The sequence below is a fragment of the Limanda limanda genome, chromosome 1, assembly GCF_963576545.1.
Source record: "Limanda limanda chromosome 1, fLimLim1.1, whole genome shotgun sequence".
In the NCBI taxonomy this organism is placed as follows: domain Eukaryota; kingdom Metazoa; phylum Chordata; class Actinopteri; order Pleuronectiformes; family Pleuronectidae; genus Limanda; species Limanda limanda.
In genome coordinates, this window is record NC_083636.1 from 23,460,005 (window position 1) to 23,481,298 (window position 21,294).

Genomic DNA, 21,294 nt, shown 5'->3' on the forward strand with positions numbered 1-21,294 from the left:
GATATAATGTTTGATATGCATTATACATAATATATAGTTGCATATACAGTAATGTGTGAGGTACTCAAAAATTCCTCAACACCCACTAACTTTCCTTTATCTTGTTCACTTTGCCAATCATCTTTCATTTGTATCAAACTGTGCATGTAGAATGACTAGGCCTATAAGCATGTTGATAACCTGTGTAAGGTATTGATATCAAAATAGATTTGTATTGGCTCAAAGACAATCCTCCCCATTACCTTTGGTAAAACTGACACGAAACTTATAGGATTTATCCATAAAAATGGTTCGGCTGGATTCTTTGAAAAACTTTTGCTACCTTCCAAGCCTGTGAACAAATACATTTCTCAATACTCAAATAATAATTTGACAGACTGGAACCCCAATTTAATTGGCTGCAATTCTTAAAAAAAATTGCTTCTAAATGATCCACACCATGGTGGCCAATCCTGGCCTTTCTTAAGCTGGTGCTCAACTAACTTTTATAATTTTAAATTTAAACTTCTCAACAGTAAGAAAGACAGTAATCAATAAAATAATTTGTAAGTTTTGCCACTTTATATTTTTCCGGTGGCATTACTCCTCCTAGTCGTCAGATGTCGCCCTCAGTTATTCTCTACGGTATTATGTGTGATTGCTGCCTTCAGGAACTCTCCTAATTATCAGAATTATCAAATATGGTCGATGGTAGTTAACAATTACATGCAGTTGTGTTCGTGTGTGTGACCAAGTGTGACCAAATAATTTAATATTTGGAGGAAAGAAACATTAAAATGACATGAGAGTTACATAAAAACAACACATGTCCTTATAACCTGACGAGAAAACTACTATTTGATAATAATGGATCTTTCGTAATTTTTTTGATGTCCATTGTAGTCTGTAGTCTTTGTGTAGAAATTGTACATATTCATAATCAGTTGTTTTAATATTATTGTCTTCAATGAATTATTAAAACCAAAACATTCCAAAGATTCCCATAATTTCCTCTGCTGAAGTTTAAGATGCTGAGTTGTTCTTGAACGCAGCATTGGTCGTACACAGGCGCAAAGATGCAGCGAGAGAGGACGACCAACGCCACGGCGGCTGAAAAGTAGGAATAAAGACTATAATCATTTTATTTGTTGAATGCTTATATTTCCATCAGTTTAATGAACTTGTCTTCAGCTCGTGTTTCAACGTAGAGACCCAAATATTGAGTGAAATGTCTCCTCCCCAGGCCCGACCGGGAGGCCGCCATCATGTCCAAATACTACGATGGAGTGGAGTTTCCTTTTTGCGACGAGTTCTCCAAATATGAAAAAATGGCCAAAATAGGACAGGGGACCTTTGGGTGAGAAGTACAGAGAGATTGTGTTGTGTGTTTATATCTGTGCATGCTAACAATGTCAATGCTAACGGCTAATGTTAGTGATATATGGAGAAACGATCAAACAATGAAGGGTTTCCTTTTAAAACAGATGCCACCTACATGATTGTGTATCAGTGAATTGAGTTGCATTAGTCCGTACATTTGCATTACATGACTTCCCAGTCGCCATGCGACAGGCCCTTGCTCAGACTTCCATGTGCCAAAGCTAGAGTTTATGCAGAACTTGTATAATAAAGGTAAAATGTGGAAACAACAGACACGTTTAGCTGTAAACACGTAAATCTCTTCATGTGTTGTTATGTCTTGTTGTAACTTTGTCTTTCACAGGGAGGTGTTCAAAGCAAAGCACAGACAGACTGGGAAGAAGGTCGCGCTGAAGAAGGTTTTGATGGAAAATGAGAAAGAAGGAGTAAGAGACTATTTAATTAATTTTACAAACTGATAGCTAAACCTTATTTAAAGTCAACCTGAGGGATTTTTCCACAAAAGAGGAAAGACATATTTATGGAAAGCTGTGTTTAGTTACTAGTTTGGTCTTCTCTTTGTATTTTAATTTCCAATTGTCAATAATTACATTATTGCAAATTTCCCCTTTGCAGGACTAATGAAGGACTTTTTATTCGTATTATTGAGAGTAGGGCGGCACTTTATAGATAAATGTATTGTCATCTTGATATCAACATGCACGACAGACATATCGCAAAAGACTGCTTGAATTGCGATTTATGGTGGTCCATGTTCCAAGCTCTGCATGTCAATATATTTGGCCAATTAGACCCGCTACAGTTTTAAACGTTGATTTATTTGAAATGACTCCACGATATCAACAGTGATCAGCATATAATGATCAATACTTTTCTTAAATGAGCAAAATCTTTCTTCATAGCTTTGTGTGTGTTTATTCATTATTTCAGCCCGTCCTGACTCCTCTCACTCTCTTCCTCCCTCTCTCGCCCTCACACGCAGACACACACACTCTCACAAACAAACTGAGTCATCGGACACATGTGTAAACTTACAATGGGTAAAAACAACTGAATTTGAAAACTTGGGCAATGTATGGAGAACTGGAGGAGATGGCTGGAGGTCGCGCGCTCTGTTTGGCTGGATTCAGTTGGCACTGCAGTGCGCAGCGTGAACAATAGAGACACAGAGGAGCAGTAAATTACTGAAAGAGCTCGTAAAAACTGTGAAACTTTTTTACGGTCCAAACATGTATGAAAAGACCCCAAATTAACACTGTAAGCAGACTACTTTATCACTAAAACAGAATTATTTAAACAGCAATTGTATATGAACCATTCACTATTAGCAGTTTCCACTGTAAGTGTTTGTTTGCATATAGAACAGGGAAGTGAGATCTGATTAAATGGTCACCGGAGACATTCTATCACCAGTTGTGAAGAGACCAACTTAAGGCCGATATATGCTACTCCGTTTTGATGGAGACTGACACATGGGAACGCCTTCGGCGACGTGGATCTCCGAGCACCTCGGAGAGCTCTACGTACGGTACACCTCTGAATTTTCGAACTATCGGTCGGCATGTCGGAAAGCCTAGGGATACCCCTTGGCTGAGATTGGTCTGAACCTAACTGTTGACCAACTGTGTCCATCTGAAAGTAATATGTCTGATGGCAGGGAAAGCCGTTGTAGACTCTGGGTCATTCCTGTTTTTGAGTGTAAAGACTGTTTCATACGTCCTGTTCTCATGGTGCAGCTTATCTTTACATTTGTTTCAGTTTCCAATCACAGCATTGAGAGAAATCAAGATCCTGCAGCTGCTCAAACACGAGAATGTGGTCAATCTGATCGAGATCTGCAGAACCAAAGGTTGGTGTCACAAGACTATAGTATATAGTATGTATCATAATAGTGGATTTTGTATCTTTATCTTGGTTACAGTTGATAACCTACCTCTATCTGTTGGCCCTGTCATGTGTAAAAGACAAATGTCTGTTTGAAAATATAGAAGGATATGATTGTTGTTGCTAAATATAAAGTAACAGCATTGTTTCCTCTTTCCTTTTCCTTTTTCTTGCAGCAACACAGTTCAATAGATACAAAGGCAGCATCTACTTGGTGTTTGACTTCTGTGAGCATGACCTGGCTGGGCTGCTGAGTAACGCCAATGTTAAGTTCACCCTGGCAGAGATCAAAAAGGTCATGCAGATGCTGCTTAATGGACTGTACTACATCCACAGAAATAAGGTGAGGTGCTGAAAGAAATGATCATCCAATGGTTCTGGGACCTTATCAGCCGATCCAACTGGCGCACAAGAACACCATCGGTTTATTTCACAACTTAATTCCCAAATATTAATCTAAAGTCTGGCAGAATATAAGCCCATTTACCCGATACTGTATCACCTACTTAATATGGTTTCATCCCCAATAAATGAAACCATGTTTCCATTCAGTTATAGACTATATCTGAGAGATCATAAATAATACCCACTGACAACAGAAAGAATTCAGACCCCTTCAGTTTCTGTATTTTTTGGGGGCAGATATTTCTTTGAATGCATGCCCATTAATTTGTTTGTCATTTAATAAACTGACTGTTAATATGTTTTAATCATGACATGCCTTCTGTTGGATCAGATCCTCCACAGAGACATGAAGGCTGCCAATGTGCTCATCACCAGAGATGGCGTTCTGAAACTGGCAGACTTTGGATTGGCCCGAGCCTTCAGCCTGGCTAAAAACAGCCAGGGCAACCGCTACACCAACCGTGTAGTGACACTCTGGTACCGACCTCCAGAGCTGCTGTTAGGTGAGAGACAACCATAAAACTTTCCTCTCTGTCAAATTCAATTCACTACAGTTTTATTTGTAATGCACCGCATCGCACATACATTATCTCAAAGCACATAGTAAGATCGAGACCGTACAATATTACAGAGAAATCTTTCACTCATGCTCTCTGTGTCTCTCACTCTCCCTTCTCTTTCTATCTCTGCTGCTCTCATCTGTTAACTCAAAATTTGGGTCTCTGCAAACACAAATGAAATCCGTCATTATTTGCATATAGAATTCAGACACATTTCAATATCAGGTGTGAACACACAAACTTAAAGCTGTACACATGGATTAAAGTTTTCCGTCGCTATGACGGATTTCCGTCAACTCCGCTCGCATAAGGCGTAAAAAGCCGAGTATAAATCGGCCTTCCGGAGTCGCATTTCCGGTTTCATACCCGGAAACTGCGGAAACCACGGAAGATTTAGAAGAACGAATATAGACCAAAATAGAAGAGCACTTGGCAGAAAAGATCCGAAACTATGAACACTTGTATAACCCGTCACTGACCGGCGGATTTGTCCGCCAGAAAAAGGCTCTGAGGAGCCGCCGTGGCGATTTATATAAACGTATGCTACACACGAAGAAGAGCCGACTTCAACAAAAAACATTACTCCGGCTAGTGGTCTGGCGGTGAATTGCGTTGCAACACGCGCCACTGTAGGGGAACTATAAACCAAAGCGAGTCCGTAGAAGCTGCGTGCGTGCGTGCGTAAAAAACGACTATAAGTCGGCCTTAAAAATGAGATCGATGCAGATCAGAAAAAAAAATAGGGGGGGGGGGTGTAACACTGATATGATTTGCAATAACTTCACCAATCAGCTGTGATTTTTTTTAACCTTTTGTTTGTGAACCATGCCTTGAGTCTTTCTCATGTTTGAATGGATAAGTTGACGCGGCATTTAAAAAAAAAATCCATGCGTTGGCATATAATTGTTCTTGAAAGCATTGTGGAAATAAATGCTTGCTCTGGCAACTTGTGCAGACGTTTTGTCATTTATAGCCCATTAACACGAATGGTGAAGTCTTGCAAAAAAATATTGGTTTTATGCCCTAGCTTTAAACTAGTAAGTGATAATGGACCACGTGAAGTTCAAATATCGAGGCGGTAAGCAGCCTCGACCCAAAGTGAGTGCCGATTTTTTTTTTTCAGTCAGATGATTTTTTTTTGCTTTAATCCCTGAGCTGTACAATTGACAGGGGTTGGCTTGTCTTACTCGCTGACACACACACGCTGACACGACTCTCTGACCTGCTACAATTTAAATGTCCATTTGTTGAAATGATTACACAATATCAACACTGATCACCAAACCAAATATTGTTCGGTACTTTTCTTAAATGAGCAAAATCTTTCTTCAAAGCTGCGCACGCATTCATTCATTAGTTTAGCCCGTCCCGGCTTTTCCCGCTCTCCTCATCTCTCTCTCACTCTGACACGCAGACGCACACGCTCACACACAAACAGTGTCATCAGACACATCTTTAAACTCAGGCTGGGTACAAACAACAGAAATTGTGTGAAGAGCCAGAGGAGATGACAGGGCATGCTGGATTCAGTTGGCAGTGTGCAGCGCAGTGTGAATGATAGAGACACAGAGAGGAGCGGTGAGGCATCAAGGTGTTGGCTCAACATAGTGATGGATGTCAGCTGTAGTGGATGAATAATGCCATCGTATATCAGGCCAACCCTACCTGAATGGTACAAAAAGGACAGGCATCGTGCTGAGCAGGAAGATGTATTTGCAAATGCTTGTGCAGATTTGTTGTGTTAGAACCTTTTGCCCCACCACACATTTGCAAAGACGACAAATACAGATAAAAAACAAACTAAACAGGTAAATTTGTGTCCGTCTTTGTAACAAGCTCTGTAGTTTAATTTGTTGAAACTGGTGTGTCACACTGGTTGTTATAATGATCATCATAACAGTGATACTTATAGATGTAGTAATGTTAACATTAGCAGCAGCAATAACATCAGCACCTATTAATAATACTATGAGAATAATGCTGATAAAAAATAACTAATATTAATTAAGAATATGATAATTGAATAGGGACCCGCTTAACCTAACATCATTTGTGTTACACATTTTACACAGTGGAGAAGAACATTTACATGATTTATTAATTTATGTATTCTTTTATTCGTTTCTTTGTCCATTTATGTTGATAGGTGAGCGGGACTACGGACCTCCCATTGACCTATGGGGAGCAGGCTGCATCATGGCAGAGATGTGGACCAGGAGTCCAATCATGCAGGGCAACACAGAGCAGCACCAGCTCACTCTGATCAGCCAGCTTTGTGGCTCCATAACTGCTGAGGTAAGGGGATATAACTGAAAGGATCGTAACTTAAGACTGAAAAAGCTTTACATGACTGCATGCTGCTCTTCCTTGGCAACTGAACATGGACCTGATTCCTCTCTCTGTCAGGTGTGGCCTGGTGTGGATAAGTACGAGCTGTACCAGAAGATGGAGCTGCCTAAAGGCCAGAAGAGGAAAGTGAAGGATCGCCTCAAGGCCTACGTCAAAGACCCTTACGCACTGGACCTGATAGACAAGCTCCTGGTCCTTGACCCGGCACAGCGCACAGACAGTGACGACGCGCTCAACCACGACTTCTTCTGGTCCGACCCAATGCCATCAGACCTGAAGAACATGCTCTCCACCCACAACACCTCCATGTTTGAATATCTGGCCCCGCCCCGACGGAGAGGCCACATGCCCCAGCAGCCGCCCAATCAGAACAGAAACCCAGCGACCACCAGTCAGACCGAGTTTGATCGAGTGTTTTAGTGGTTGAAGTTGGTTTGGTTCGAATGACTTTTAAAAAAAAAAAAAAAAAAGGTGACAGCACTAGTTCACGGACAGTTTGCCTGGTTGGACTTCTTGTTTGCTGATTGTATCTTCCAGCCGGCCTAATATTCAGGAAAGCTCCATGTTTCTTTTCTGGTTAAGGTTTGTTGAAAAGGTTTGTTGAAAACTGGAATGTTCAATTGTGTATTTCTTTGTACGATTACTGTTCTGTGTGAGCGTTTACAGTCCTTTTCCTGAGTGCAGGAAGAGGACCGTAAATTTTAAGCGGAACCTTTTCTCAGCCAAGTTATTACATTGTGGCTTCATGCTTGTTTTGTTCATCTCTGCAGACATGGTTTGAGTTTGTTCACCTTTATTGAGCAAGGCCTCTGTCATAGTTTTAATTTAGATCTATAAAGTTGTGAGTCTTTTCACACTTGTTTTTCTTAAATAGATTTGTATGAAAATACCGTCTACACAGTGGATTGAGAAAGAATTTACTTCCGTCCACTTTTTCACATTTTATGTGGTACCCTTATGGTAACTAATTTTGTCCCTCATCATTCTTCACTAACAATATGAAAACAAATATTTTGAAATGTTAAAGGATAAAATTCTGCTTTTTCTTGAGGTATAGATTGATGAGGGCACAAAATGAGCGCAAATGACTTCATCATAAAGCTGCAACATAAAAAAAGCTGAGGTCAGTGAAGGAGTCTGAATGCTCTCTGAAAACACTGTTTACAGACATTGTCGTGTTTTAATCTCCTTATTTATGTTCAGCAACACCAAAACGTTTATCTCATCACATCATTAAACTATTTTCTTTTCCAGAGACATGACCAACAGTCCCTTAAGACAAACAAAATACAATTGTACCACTGAACAGATAAACACTTTTTGAAACATTTACTTTCACTTCTGTGTCACCTCATCTTTTTTTTTTTTTCTGGAACAAAAATGAAGAAACACAGACTTGTTTTTAATCATTTTATAGCAATTTCTACTTTTATGTATTTTATATGAATGGACTAACTAACTCCAAGTTACCAAGGGCCTCCAGTAGATGGCAGCATCATATAACAGTATAAAGTAATCAAATAGGAGATACATGTTTTGTATGCTTGCCGGCTTTGGCTCAGGAGGTTGAGCAGGTCATTCACTAATTGGTCAGTGGTCTGATTCCCGGCTCGTCTTCTTCAAAATCTGAAGTGTCCTTAAGAAAAAAACATCTGTGAATGAGTCACATTCTGATAAAGATAAAGAGCTAGATATGTAGGCCCTGTGAGAAAATGTGGAAGTCAACTGTCCTGTTAAGTTCTTTGTGTGGTCATTAAGACTAAAAAAATATTAAATAGCCAGAAAGATAGACCTGCTTATAAAAACAAGTGTTCCCAAGCACTCTTGTGCAAAAGGTCAGAAACTCCACAGAGTACCTACTACACCTCCATTTATATAGAAACAAATCTAACATCCATTTATGTTATGGGTCAGACTGACCCACTCACAATCAGGCAGATTATGAACTCAAATCAATAAAGGTAATTGTGCCTTGTAAAATAATACAGAAAGATGAAATATAATATGATTGTTATTATTAAATATTCAATGGAAATTCCTTTGTTTTAAAAACCTTAACACTTTTATTTAATTATAAGAAATTATGATACCAAATGATATGTATTTAGTGAAAGTGGGAATACCTGCTCTAAATACACATTTTCCTTATTTGTAAAGGCAATTAAGACATATCTTCACTGCTGATGACACTTCATTATAATAGTCAACACAATCAATGCACTTTTGTCGACCAAAAGGTAGGGTTGTGTTCAGGCGTGTGGGCAGTCACATTGTATTGACTCTTTGAATCACGGGAGAAACTAGATGCCCCTAATAATTTGGAAACAAAAACTGTCGGTCTCATATTTCTGCCATGTTTTAAAATATTAGGTTTTATCCATTTGTCCAAGATTGAAGTACTTTGAATATCATTGGTGAGCTCACTATCAGATAGTAATAACAGAGAGACTGGGATTCAGCAGATGGAGAACAGGGTTTTATAATGTGCTGATGTTTGTGAATATAAGGCAACAGGGAATGTTTCACCTTGATGCCATGAAATGCATGCGATCCCATCAGGAACTGGAGCATCAGTTCATCAGCATGTGCCACATCGTCAACATGGCAACCTGCAGCTTACGGTAAATCAGTACTGAGATCTGGTTAGATACTTTTCACATATTTAAGTTTACTTATTTAAGTTATTTTTCTCTTTTCTCTTCAGAAGGTTACATTGCCACTTGGACTGCAGCAGTGTCCAGGAGCACATCCAGCAGATTCCTCAGCCTTATGCTCCACTGTTTCAACCCACATCCATGAAGCAGTGCCCAGACCACAAGATCAGACAGGTCAGAGATCAAGAGAAAGGTTCTTGATGTAGATGAGGATAAAACATTCAAGCAAGGACTGCTCACAGGAGCCACTCAGACAGGACCCTCCACCACTGCACCACTGAACATCTCTCCAAACACTCCTCCATTAAGATGAAGATTGCTGATGCTGGCGATGCAGAGTGCTACAAGTGTGATGATGGAGGAGGTTTCACGAAAATCTGCCTGCAGTGGCAGCCATAATTTCACCCACGCTCTCGAGGAGAAGCCTGGCTGAGCACCAGTGCTGCAGTCCACATCCTTCAAGCAGCATCTGCATGGGCGAAGAATCAGCTGACGATGACATGCAACATTAGACATGTGGCCTGGAAAGAAAACCTGTTGTCCCTGGTCAGATAATGACAAAAATGGTCTGTGGAGAGGTTCTTAATATGTGAGGTCTGCTGTTTCAAAGAACATCACCAGAAAATGGCAGTGGAAAAAATGTGTAACATAGAATATCAGAAAACCCTTGTTATCACTGACACTGGTTGCTATTGTAGGCAAGACGAGATAATATCCAGGGCGTCGACCTACAGCAACATGACACCCATGAGACTCCAGCATCATGTTGATAGGTGAGGATACTCAAGTTACACCACAGTCTGACTATGAACTATTCTCAATGCTTAAAACAAGGTTGAGTCTGGTTGTTGACGAACATGGAGGCGCCAGTCAGTTGTAGACAATAGCAGACTTCACTTCTAGGCTAAAATTAGATATTGTTGCACCACGTTGGCATTGAAGGTCAGAGGATGAACGGTACCTTACATATAGAGCCTTTAAGTGGATCTGTAGAATTTTATGCTGCATATACTGTGTAAAAATATGAATAATATGATGCTAATATGTCCACATTTCCCATGTGCATGTGTCTGTCATGAATCACCTCAGGCTTATGGTTTCTCTCTAACAGCAGTGTGTGGTGTCAAACTGTAGCTTTACTCAGATGATAGATTGCTCTCTTAGTTCCAGAGTGTCTCCTCTGCCACTTCTGTTGAAGATGTGTGTGTGTGTGTGTGTGTGTGTGTGTGTGTGTGTGTGTGTGTGTGTGTGTGTGTGTGTGTGTGTGTGTGTGTGTGTGTGTGTGTGTGTGTGTGTGTTGTCGTGATGGGGAAGGGATTTGTGTTCGCTCCTGCGGACAGATGGACCACTGACTGCAGCAGCAAATGGACATAGAGAGAGCACTGTTGATTATTTGTTTGGCTGATAGGCCAGGATGGTAGGTAGTAGTGTTCAAAAGCACTTTCTCAAGTTATGCACTGCAGTGAAAGTGCAGAAACATGAGCAGCATTTTATTTGCAATAAGGTTTGACTTTAAGAACAGGCGGTATCTCATTGCAGAGTAATATCATAAGACATTCGCTTCCTAAAGTACAATGCAACAGTAGTGGCTTGTTCTCCAAATTGTACTGTTTTTTGTTCCAACACGACAAACCTTTTCAGTAGATGCTCTGTGGAGGACAGATGTCACAAATCTGAGCTCAGCATTAGACCAGGACAAAGTTTGTGTTTACATATACTTTCACCTTCATTACAATTGTAAACACAGTGTCTGTTTAACAGCTTGGAATCTCTTTTCAATGAAAAATGTAGTTAGACTGTTCTTATATGTTCTGGGAATGTCCTCCAGTGATTGGATACTGCAAGGCGTTCGCCTCTAATCTCTTTAAATTATCTGAAGGAGAAAAATGAGCCACTTTTATTCTCCCCTGATCGGTGCAGTTATTCGAGTTGCTTGCCCTCTAGCTCCTCTCTCAAAGAATGTCTTTGGATCTTGTAGTTATGTGGGCCCCCACTTTGCTTTTATTATTAAAAGTTAAGTATTCACACTCATGATTCAGCATATACATCTACCCAGTATCTTATGAGTTATCAGTCTTCATTTCAATCTTGCTCCGATGTTTATATCATATTATTATTGCAGGTGTTTTCAGTACAGTTGGCCTCATGATACATTGTTTGAATTTACTTTAACTCTCTTCATCTCTCTTTCTTTTCTCAAACCTCCCTTTCAACCACCATTCAAGTCTTAAAAGCGGCGGCTGTGTGTGGCTGATGGCATCTGGGATGCAGGGATGCACACAAGAAAGGGGTCCTGTCAGTCATTTGAGGCGACCATATGTGTATCTGCATGAGCTCTGTGCCAGCGGCAGGCGGCCTCTGCCAGAAGACATTAGGGAAGCAGCAGGGTGTCATTAAGATGGTACAATGATTGATTAACCGTAGATCGTGAGCAGGAGACCTACCAGTCCCAGCTTCTACCTCTGCATTCACAAACACAAACGCACACACATGCACAAACGCACACACAAAGAGGCTAGTGGAGTTGGAGGAAGAAGGAGCCCCCTGTAGATGTAGTGTGTAATTGCATTAGCTGCCCAGTAGGGAGAGGATGAGCTTGGGTTATTCTGAAATGAACACAGTCAGGGTGCCACATCAAGCCATTAGTAGCCCTGCAGCCTTCTGCTTCACTCCTGAGGCGGATTTCATCTGCAGCTTCTCAGCAGAGGCTCAGAGCCATGGGGAGTTAATGGCAGCTCCCAGTTGCTTATGCTATATCATCGGATGTATTTCTAAGGAGGACAAGAGGCTGACATCAAAGTGTAAAGATTACTATTCCTGGTCATATTTTAGTGAAAATACGACCAAACCTTGGCTGTTATCGCAGAGCTTAACCAGAAAAACATTGAGAAATCCAAACTGTATCTCATTTATTTGGTAATTGTGCTGTGTGATTTTGTGTAAATCCCTGGTGAACCACATCACTCATGCGTCTATGCATGAAATGGGTATCACTTGTCAACTGAGTGTTTTACATCTGTTAAGCACTACAACTCTTTTTTAGCTTAATCGTATCAAAAAGATAACTTACTGTGACTGAATGATTTCTGATAAGCAACAGAAAATCGAGTCGAGTCTCTGACCGAGAGCAGATGAAAGAAGTTTTCAGAAAGCTCCGAAATGTCATAGCAGCATGTGTGTAACATTACCGGCATCTAATGTGGTTTGCCTTCCATTTCCCCCTCCATCTCTGACTCCTCTGTGTCCTGGAGTCATGTGGAGCAACGCAGGGATGAGTGATGAAATCAGAGGAGAGGCAGTTAGCTATTGGACTGCTCCGGCTAATGTTTTGTTTGGTATTAACATGCACATGGCAGTTAAGCTCCCACTGATTTGGATGAAAACACATTTAGAATAGGGCTCATCAATCAAAGGGCACACACACAGGAGCTGTCAAAAGCCTGTGGTGCACTGTGTGTCAGTGTATGTTACATTGCTCAAAGGAATTAATATTATAAAGGAGAAAAGAGTCTGTCTTCACCACAACTTTAATGATCCATGTTTGTCATGTTTAAGACCAGAGGACAGAGGACGTCTGTGAGCACACAGACAACCCCAGACCCCAGGTTTCTACACGATCACACATCCACCTCATCAGCTTTGTGTGTCAGAAAGTAGTCCATACATTTGTAACATCTAGACTGGATACTGTAATCCTTTATTATCAGGAAGTCCCAGTAAGTCTGTGAAAAACCTCCAGCTTGTCAAAAAGGCTGACAGGGACTAGAAGGAGAGATCATATTACTCCTGTCTTAGCTTCTCTGCATTGGCTCCCTATAAAATTCAGAATAGAATTCAAGATCCTGCTCCTCACATATAAAGCCCTTAACAATCAATTTCCTTGATATATCAAAGAGCTCATAACCCCATATTATCCAAATAGATCACTTCGCTCCCAAAACACAGGCTCTCCTGTGGTACCTAGAATCTGTAAGAGTAGAATGGGAGATAGAGCCTTCAGCTACCAGGCTCCTCTCCTGTGGAAACAGCTCCCACTCCCACTGGGTTCAGGAGTCAGACACCATCTCTACATTAATGTTAAACTTAAAACGTTTCCTTTTGATAAAGCCTATAGTTAGGGCTGGATCAGGTGAGTCTTGAACCATCAAGAACCATAGTTATGCTAGTTATGTTGTCTTACTACATGTCACTTACTTTGTGTTTTGTGGGAATTGTCAAGGAAGGGAATTGACAAGGAAAGATCAGATGTTCAGCAAACCTCCAATATTTGTCTGTCTTGTGGTTGTAAATGGAGAATTTCACAGTCAGATGTTGTTGTTACCTTCATCCTCACACTGTACAGGTCACGGGCAAAGATAATTACTCCATTGGGAGCCACAATAATTAGCCTTCAGTGTGATCTATCCTTTGTTCTGGCTGCGAAAATGATTGTGTGTCAAGCCTCTCTGTAATAGAGATGGCAAACTTGGTCCACTCAAGCACAATGGGTTAGCAGGTATACAAGATAAAATGTAATGTAGACAGAATGTTCAGTCATGAGAACTGGTGAGAATAAGATGTAGACAATAGTATCAGCTGTACTGTTGTTTGGCTAGAACCTGTCCTATTGTAACATTATGCAGCAACCTTTTCAGAAACGCTTTGTTGTCAGTGCATTTTTGAAGGACCAAAAGAGAACAATTTTTAAGGGACCAAATAGAGAGGTTCCCTGAAGGTTTTGATTTTATGTCTAAATCGATCCTCACAACAGAACTGAAGTTGAACAAATGAAACTATCATATCCAAGCATAATAAATGGCCTGCAAATGCATATGGAATGCCGTTTGAGTCTAAATTAAATAAATAGGTAAATAAATAAATAGATGAATAAATATGGCTATGAAATAAACAAAGAAATAAAAAATATGGCGAAAAATACATAAATATAGCGTAATATAAATATATATCTGAATCCATTAACTTAAATAAATACAATTAATGATTTCAAAATTATGTTTTTCAAAAGACAAAATTTATTTATTTCACTATACTTCTATTTCATAATGCCACATTTATTTATTTCATGGGACTTTTATGTCATAAAAACATACATTAAACAAACAGATTTGAATTTGATTGTATAGTCCAGTCTTGAGTACAATAGACAGGTTGCTAAACCAGACTGAGCTGCAGTCATTTACATGTCCAACAGCCTGGCATTGTGTCATTATGATAAATGGTCAAATGGTCTGTATTTTTATAGAGCTTTTCTAGTCTTGATGACCAGTCAAAGTGCTTTACAGAACAGTTTTACATTCACCAATTCACACACACATTCATACAGTGCATCTATGTGCGCCACTTTTCTCTATGAGAAGGGACAATTTTGGGTTAAGTATCTTGCCCAGGGACACTTCTGCATTAGGAATGGGGAAGACTGGGATTGAACCGCATTAGTCTTACTAATGAATGTGAGTTTAATGTCAACTCTGCTTACTCTGCTCTAAGTTCTGATTTATTCTTTTATTTTTATTAATTGATCAAAAAATTTGCTGGATACAGTCGAATATGACAGTGATGTGACTGGTCCAAAGAGTAAATATGCAACGATTGATTAATGCAGATTTTTAACACAGTACTTTATATTTCTTACTTTTGAAACAAATCTATTGATTTCCTCCTGTGGATCAAACTGTTGGAAACTCCAGTAAAGACATGCTCTCAAATCCCTTTCCACTTTCAAGTTTGCCTCACTGAATGCCTGTGAGTTTGCTTGAGGTGTAACAACACAGGTCTGTGTCCAAGATTGAAGAACAGAATGTATATATTTGTGTGTGTGTCACAGTGTGAGTGCCGGGCTGCAGATTGCATCTGTTACTAATTACAAAGTGCTAATGAAAGCCTGTACTCCTGGAGGGCCAACAGAACCACACCTTGGCACCTTGCCTGCTTCTCAAAGGGAGATTGACACTCAGTCAGAAATAAATACGTGCAGTACACACTGACAACTGATGAAGACAGAGATGTGATGCGCAGCACCTGATCATGGGTCATGGAAGAACAGCTGCTGCTCTCCTTTAGAGCCTGACCGATTTATCAGTCAGCTGATTATATTGGCTAATAATGTTGTATAACAAATAAGGTAAAGAGTTCAAAAACCAAGAACTGGCAGAGTTGGCCTTGACATAACCACATAACGTAACTGAATGAATATGACGGTAAGATGAAGTGCTATAGAGCAGGGGTCTTCAACGTTTTTCAGGCCAAGGACCCCCAAACTTATGTAGAGATGGAGCAGGGACTTCCTACTATATATATTGTATAAAATTGTGTTTTATATTAAACTGGGCCTAGTATCACGTGTATAAACATGGCTACCCTGTTATTGTGCATTCAATACTAAGCTAATCAATTAATACACAGGTTTATATATATGTTTTTATTATTGTGTGTCGCTAAATGTGTACATTGCTGACTGAAAGATAACGTCTTCTGCCTCCATTTATCCATTTGCGACAATATGTCAGATGTTAATGTGTATTTAAATACATTTCAATTTGTGGAAAAAAAATTGTTTAATCAACCAATTTCAGGAACCCCCTGTTGAAGACCTCTGCTATAGAGGACTGTGAGCTCATTGGCAAATGGAAGGACAAGCTCATCCATGCATTTGTTCCCTCTAGACTGGATTACTGTAATTCTTTATTATCAGGATGTCCCAGTAAGTCTGTGAAAAGCTGACTTACCAAGACAATATCCTTATACCCAAACAACTAATCTCCTGCACAGATGTTTGATGAAAGACGGCTGAGCATCTAAATGATGTTAACAGTGGTGGATAAAATAATTAACTAAATGAGCCTCAGTTGCCCTTGTGCATTTATTTGAACTTAGATTGGTTGACAGAGAAGATTCTTTGTCCAACTTTGTCAATCCTGAAAGTTTTTGTTCATGGTTCAATTCAAAAATCAGTAATTTAGGAAAGAATAGTTTGAATTTCATACACTGTCAGATCAGTGTCGATGAGTGGTACCTGGTGTAGTAGCGGACATAGTGTTTGTAGCTCTGGCCAAAGGGCTCATGTTCTCAGAGTCCTTTTAACTCTGTTTGACCAACAAATGGGGTCTGATCTGCCTTTTCCCCAAGAGTGGTTTCTATCCAGCCCCTAAATCACATGTGCTGTTGAGATGGTCATTCTTCCAGCAGGCTCTCCATCTTTGCAGAGGTCTTCTGAAGCTCTGTTAGAGTGACCATTGGGGTCTTGCTCACTGACCAAGCACTACCCAGTGACTCCATTTTGCAAGACATCTTCCATTTCCAAGCCATTGAGGCAATTGTTCTCCTGGCAAAAATTCCTGTCAAGGTGGTAATGTTTTCACTGCTGTTTCTCTGTTAGCATAAGTACGCAGAACTACTTAAACAATTTCTTTAGACATGTGGGGTATAGGCCAACAAAGAACTAGTTCACATTTTGATTTGATTATTGGGGTGTCCAGAATTTATTTGAATTAGTTAAAAAATGGTGTTACATAGGTCCACAGAGAAATCCTTGGACTTCATGGTGTGTTTATTTTTCCCTGACATGCAGTGTCAGCCTGACTGGCGAACATTATGTACACAGGTCTGTGCATTTCTAAGCAGCATCCAACCAGGTGGACTTTACTCAAGTTCTAGACACATCTCAAGTATCATTAAAGCAAACAGGATACAACTGACCACAGTTTGGAGCCATATAAAAGCCACTGTTTGTAAATGAGAGAATTCAGTTTTTGACTAGATTTGCCCAAATTTCAAAAATGTTAACTTATACTGCTCTGCACTGAATACAGAAATATCTGTTTTTGTTAAGAGGAATGCTCCTTCTCCATTTCCCCTATTCCCACCTAGTACAGAATTATGTAAGTAAGTTTGTTGAGGGGTTGGGGTGTAAAACTCAATGTTGCTACTTCATTTACAGATTTAATTAGATGGATGGAGACCTTGCCGTTATTAAAACCAGGAGGGAGAGAATGTTGCCAGCACTACAGGACTTTTTAATTACAACTCCACATTCCTGCTTGCTGACGTCTGGGGAACCAGTTAATTAAAATCCTCATTATTTTACTTTTAATTAGTTCACCCCCCCACACATCCTCTTGTTTTCTAGTGCCATATGGCAACGTTCCTTGGTTAAATCAGCTTAATTGAGCTAATTTAGTTAATCAGTTGAATTATTCTTGATGATGATTCATAATTGTCTGAAATTATGCAGATATTATGAACAACACTAAGCTAAGCAGGGACATTTTCCAAAGCTGAATTTTTATTTATATTGTTACAAATGTTTTTGTGATTTTGAATGTATTTATTATTAGTCCGGAACAAAACTTAAGCAGATTAACTTATATTGTTTAATGGTTGTTCATCTGGTGCAGAAGTCATTTAATTGTCAGATTCACGCATGTTGGAACTATACCAAGGAGCTTATTTCCCACAAGCTTCTTTCTTACAGGCACTGTAGAGTCTAGTGTTACCTGAGTCTGAAGTACTGACACAGTCCTCAGGACGGATCTATGCAGGTCTCAGTCAGAGAGTTATCAGAAATCATTAATACATTTACTAAAACAGTCTTGGTTGATAGTGATCTTATGATTAAGAGTCCGCCTTTAATTATCTGTTTTTTTTTGTGTTTTTGCAGAAGTTGTGCTGATTTCTATTTCATTTTATTTTTATGTTTAATTCCTCCCCTGCTTATTTTTGATTTCATTAATGTAATCTGACAGGGGGCAGACATGGTTTTTATGGAGTTTTGATTGTGTGACTGATCTAAAGGTAGTGAAGATCAATGTAGGACTGCAACAAAACAAACAAAAAAATAAATCGAAGATGATTTAAACAAATGAAACTAATAAACTTTGTTGAAAATGCACTCTCACAGGCACACTCCCTACAGAACATTACAGTGCCATCAATGAGACGGAAGATGATCCAGCCTAGACAGCCCAATGCTTTCTGTTACAAAGCACAAAGCCCCTGATTACTGATGACTAAGTCTGTGTTCAGATTAGATGCAAGACAGTAGTAGACAACAAACTTTCCCCATAAATCAGATGGTGTGACTATGACAATGTTCAGCATTGTTGCATTAACTTCTATTAACAGGACAAATGGTTATAGAAACAAACATAGAAATAATATATGGCAGTCAAAAGAAATCAACAGTAATAAAAAGATGCTTTTTCGAACATTCTTTAAGTAAAAAACTAGGAAGCATTATACATACTGTACAGATAAACCTCCTGCGAACAACTATGAACTTAGCAGGCTGTCACACACAGATCCAGCAGTTCACTCACCTTGATCCTGGCCACAAGATGGTGCAACAAGACAATAAGCTTCCATGACCTGTCACTCCATAAATGCACCTTAAGTTCACGACTGCCAAACTTTATAGTACAATAATGTTATTACCTAACAACACAGAAAATCAACTGTCATATGAAGGCACACTGTTAACTATCAAAAAGGGTTCAGGGGATTCACTCCTTCTTGTCATGTTATCTGTAATGTAAAGTAATCTAATTTATCAGTTAACAAGGTAGCTAGAGTCTCAATGTTTAAAAAAAGATGAGTGGTTATTATCCAGAGTTTTCACTGAAATTTGATCAGACTAATGAATTTATATACCTGAAACATTTGTCCATTTACTGTAGCTAGATCAGAGCCTTTCTAAACCTGCCTGGTTGGCCTGTGTTAAACCTCTAGAGCTACTTCAGAATTATTCATTTTCACAAGTGAGACCTCCTCAAATCGTTCTACAACATACTTTCACTTTTTTATTGTTTGTGAGCTGGACCATGTGCAGAACTTTTTATAATCCGTCTAAAATCCTCAGATCCAAGATCACAACTTTTCAAAGTGAAAGCTCTGCAGTTCAACTCAATGTAAAACCTGTCAGCAGCACAACAAACATTGTGCTTTTATTTTAAAGACAACTTACTGAGAAGGAAATTACTTTCTTCATTCAATATTCAAAATACTTTCTACATGTATTTTTAAAAGTCATTGACAGAGATAGCAGCTGAAAGTGAAGCATGAGCTGCAGCCAGGGTCGGGATTGTTGGCCTGGATGGTGGCGAGGCTTTCTTTAACTATATGTTTAACAATGGCGACATTGCATTACTCATGATAAAATTGCCTCCCTTGTAATGGAATAATACATTGGGTTTGTTCACTAAACACAGGCATGACACACACAGTTCGACATGCTTTGCCTGTCTGAGTGGAAATCAAAATGTCATACTGTCTGTGATCTTGAGAGGCACACAACAAATTAATTAACACATGTAAATGACGGGGGATTTCCCAAATTTACTCCGTGGTGAAAATTCCATGCTACACTAATCAAGCAATCAAGACACATCTGCGTAATATTAATTAGCCTTACAAATTCAACATCCAATTAGCTTGACTGCAAAGATATAAGATAAACAGAGAAAATGTTTTGGCCTCATGAAGTATGGATGGATGTTTCAGTTGGATGTTAATATCATTTGGTAAATATGTTATCTTCATCTCTTTATGCTTCAGTTACACCAAGGTACAATTTACTTTTAAAGATTACATTTTCACAAATTATTGATAAAACACAAGTAAGAACCATTACATATAACCATCTTGTTTTGCTAATAATCTCACTTCTGATGAGTGAGGGAAATTATACAGTAACAACCTATATGTCTACGTAGATCGTAAAGTAAGGCTTTTATTGGCAAAAGCATTGGTATGTTTCGTAATGGACAGGTATTTATCTGCTATGTAATAAAGTTAAGGGCTAGTAAAGTTCTTCTTCTATGCTTATATGAACTATGTGTAATGTGAAGAGGGTCTTTCTAATGCTCTGTGAATGATAACTTTTACTCAACTCAGTTTCTTCTTCTTACAGCTCATGTATTTTTTATTTTAAAGTGCCATGCTAACATATTCATGTTCTGATAAAAATGTAGGCAGTACACTCCAAAACTCACTTCTAGCATCTTTAGGGTAAGTTTTTGATATCATTGTTTTCTAATTGAGAACAGTATAGTGGCAGACAGGGGCTTGATGTGCAAATTTAAATCAGAATCACAAATAAATATATCAATTGTTTTACAAACCACAAATATTGGACAAATTGAAAAGAAATTATATCTCAATATGAAAGTCTTTGAATCTTCTAATTAATTAAGACACTAAACTTGAAAACCATGTATCTGAGCAAAATGTCATCTCCATCCATTCATCCAATACTTGTTGGAGCATTTTAGTTTGGAGATACTGAATGAGGTGGACCAGAGGATATTTCCATCTGTAGAGCTAGAACTGTGCAGCTTCAGAATGTCACTGCTCAGGTGAGTATCTGGCCTTAGTTTAATGTAATGCTAAAGCATCTTTTTCTGCAACAGAAATTACTGCCAACAAAAACTCAACAGAAAAATATCCAGACTATGAGAAAACTAAACAGCTACATACATTTGTGATTGATCCTTAAAAAGACTCTAAAACTGGAACCTGTTATTTTCATTCATTGTATATTTTGCAATACCTTTACCAGTGGTCTAATGCCACCGCCTGACTAAAACAAAACAAAAGCCTTGAAGGGGAAGTTGGTGTGACTCAGGTTCTGTGTCCTCACTGAAAAACCAGAGGAATGTCCTCACCCTCCATCATTATGAAAGGGCACTTTGAAAGACAACCATTAAAAGCTTCATTGTTGCAGTGAATGTGAAGCTAATTGGACTAACCCTGTGAGAGGAGCTGCTGAGTTCTCCAGGCCTGTTAATTTGAAGAGTCACAGCTGGCTACTCAAGTGTGCCTCTACCCATCCTGCATTTCACTTATGCCTTTGACTCCGCTGAGTAGAAAGCCACACAAACAATATGGAAAAGGAGTGACCCTATAATTAGCGTGGAGATGATCTCATAGTTTCCATGCCAAATATACATGTAAAAAAAAAGGGGCAAATTTAAAGTTGCATTTCAGGCCAAAAAGCAAACATAACAAACCAGAGCAGAGACCTTAGCAGACCAGACACCAGCATACTTGTTAAAAATGTCAAGTTGAATGTTTTAATTTAAAAAGAGGCA

At 39.1% G+C, this 21,294-nt stretch overlaps 1 protein-coding gene across 1 annotated transcript; it reads left to right on the forward strand.

Annotated features, from left to right (window-relative positions):
* Positions 1-1,034: 1,034 nt before the first annotated feature.
* cdk9 (cyclin-dependent kinase 9 (CDC2-related kinase)) lies at positions 1,035-7,895 on the forward strand. The gene is made up of 8 exons (XM_061070732.1): positions 1,035-1,096; positions 1,223-1,336; positions 1,703-1,784; positions 3,118-3,208; positions 3,420-3,586; positions 3,980-4,151; positions 6,355-6,503; positions 6,615-7,895. Exons 1-8 carry the CDS (start codon positions 1,056-1,058, stop codon positions 6,975-6,977), a joined length of 1,179 nt encoding a protein of 392 aa, XP_060926715.1. The 5' UTR covers positions 1,035-1,055; the 3' UTR covers positions 6,978-7,895.
* The last annotated feature ends 13,399 nt before the right edge of the window (positions 7,896-21,294 follow it).

What these genes read in the sequence shown, in the direction of transcription:
- cdk9 (XM_061070732.1), top strand. Translation starts at nt 1,056, where the DNA reads ATGCAGCGAGAGAGGACGACCAACGCCACGGCGGCTGAAAA. An exon ending in ATAGGACAGGGGACCTTTGG is followed by an intron (nt 1,337 to 1,702) that starts GTGAGAAGTACA and finishes TGTCTTTCACAG; the next exon opens with GGAGGTGTTCAAAGCAAAGC. An exon ending in GTGGCTCCATAACTGCTGAG is followed by an intron (nt 6,504 to 6,614) that starts GTAAGGGGATAT and finishes TCTCTCTGTCAG; the next exon opens with GTGTGGCCTGGTGTGGATAA.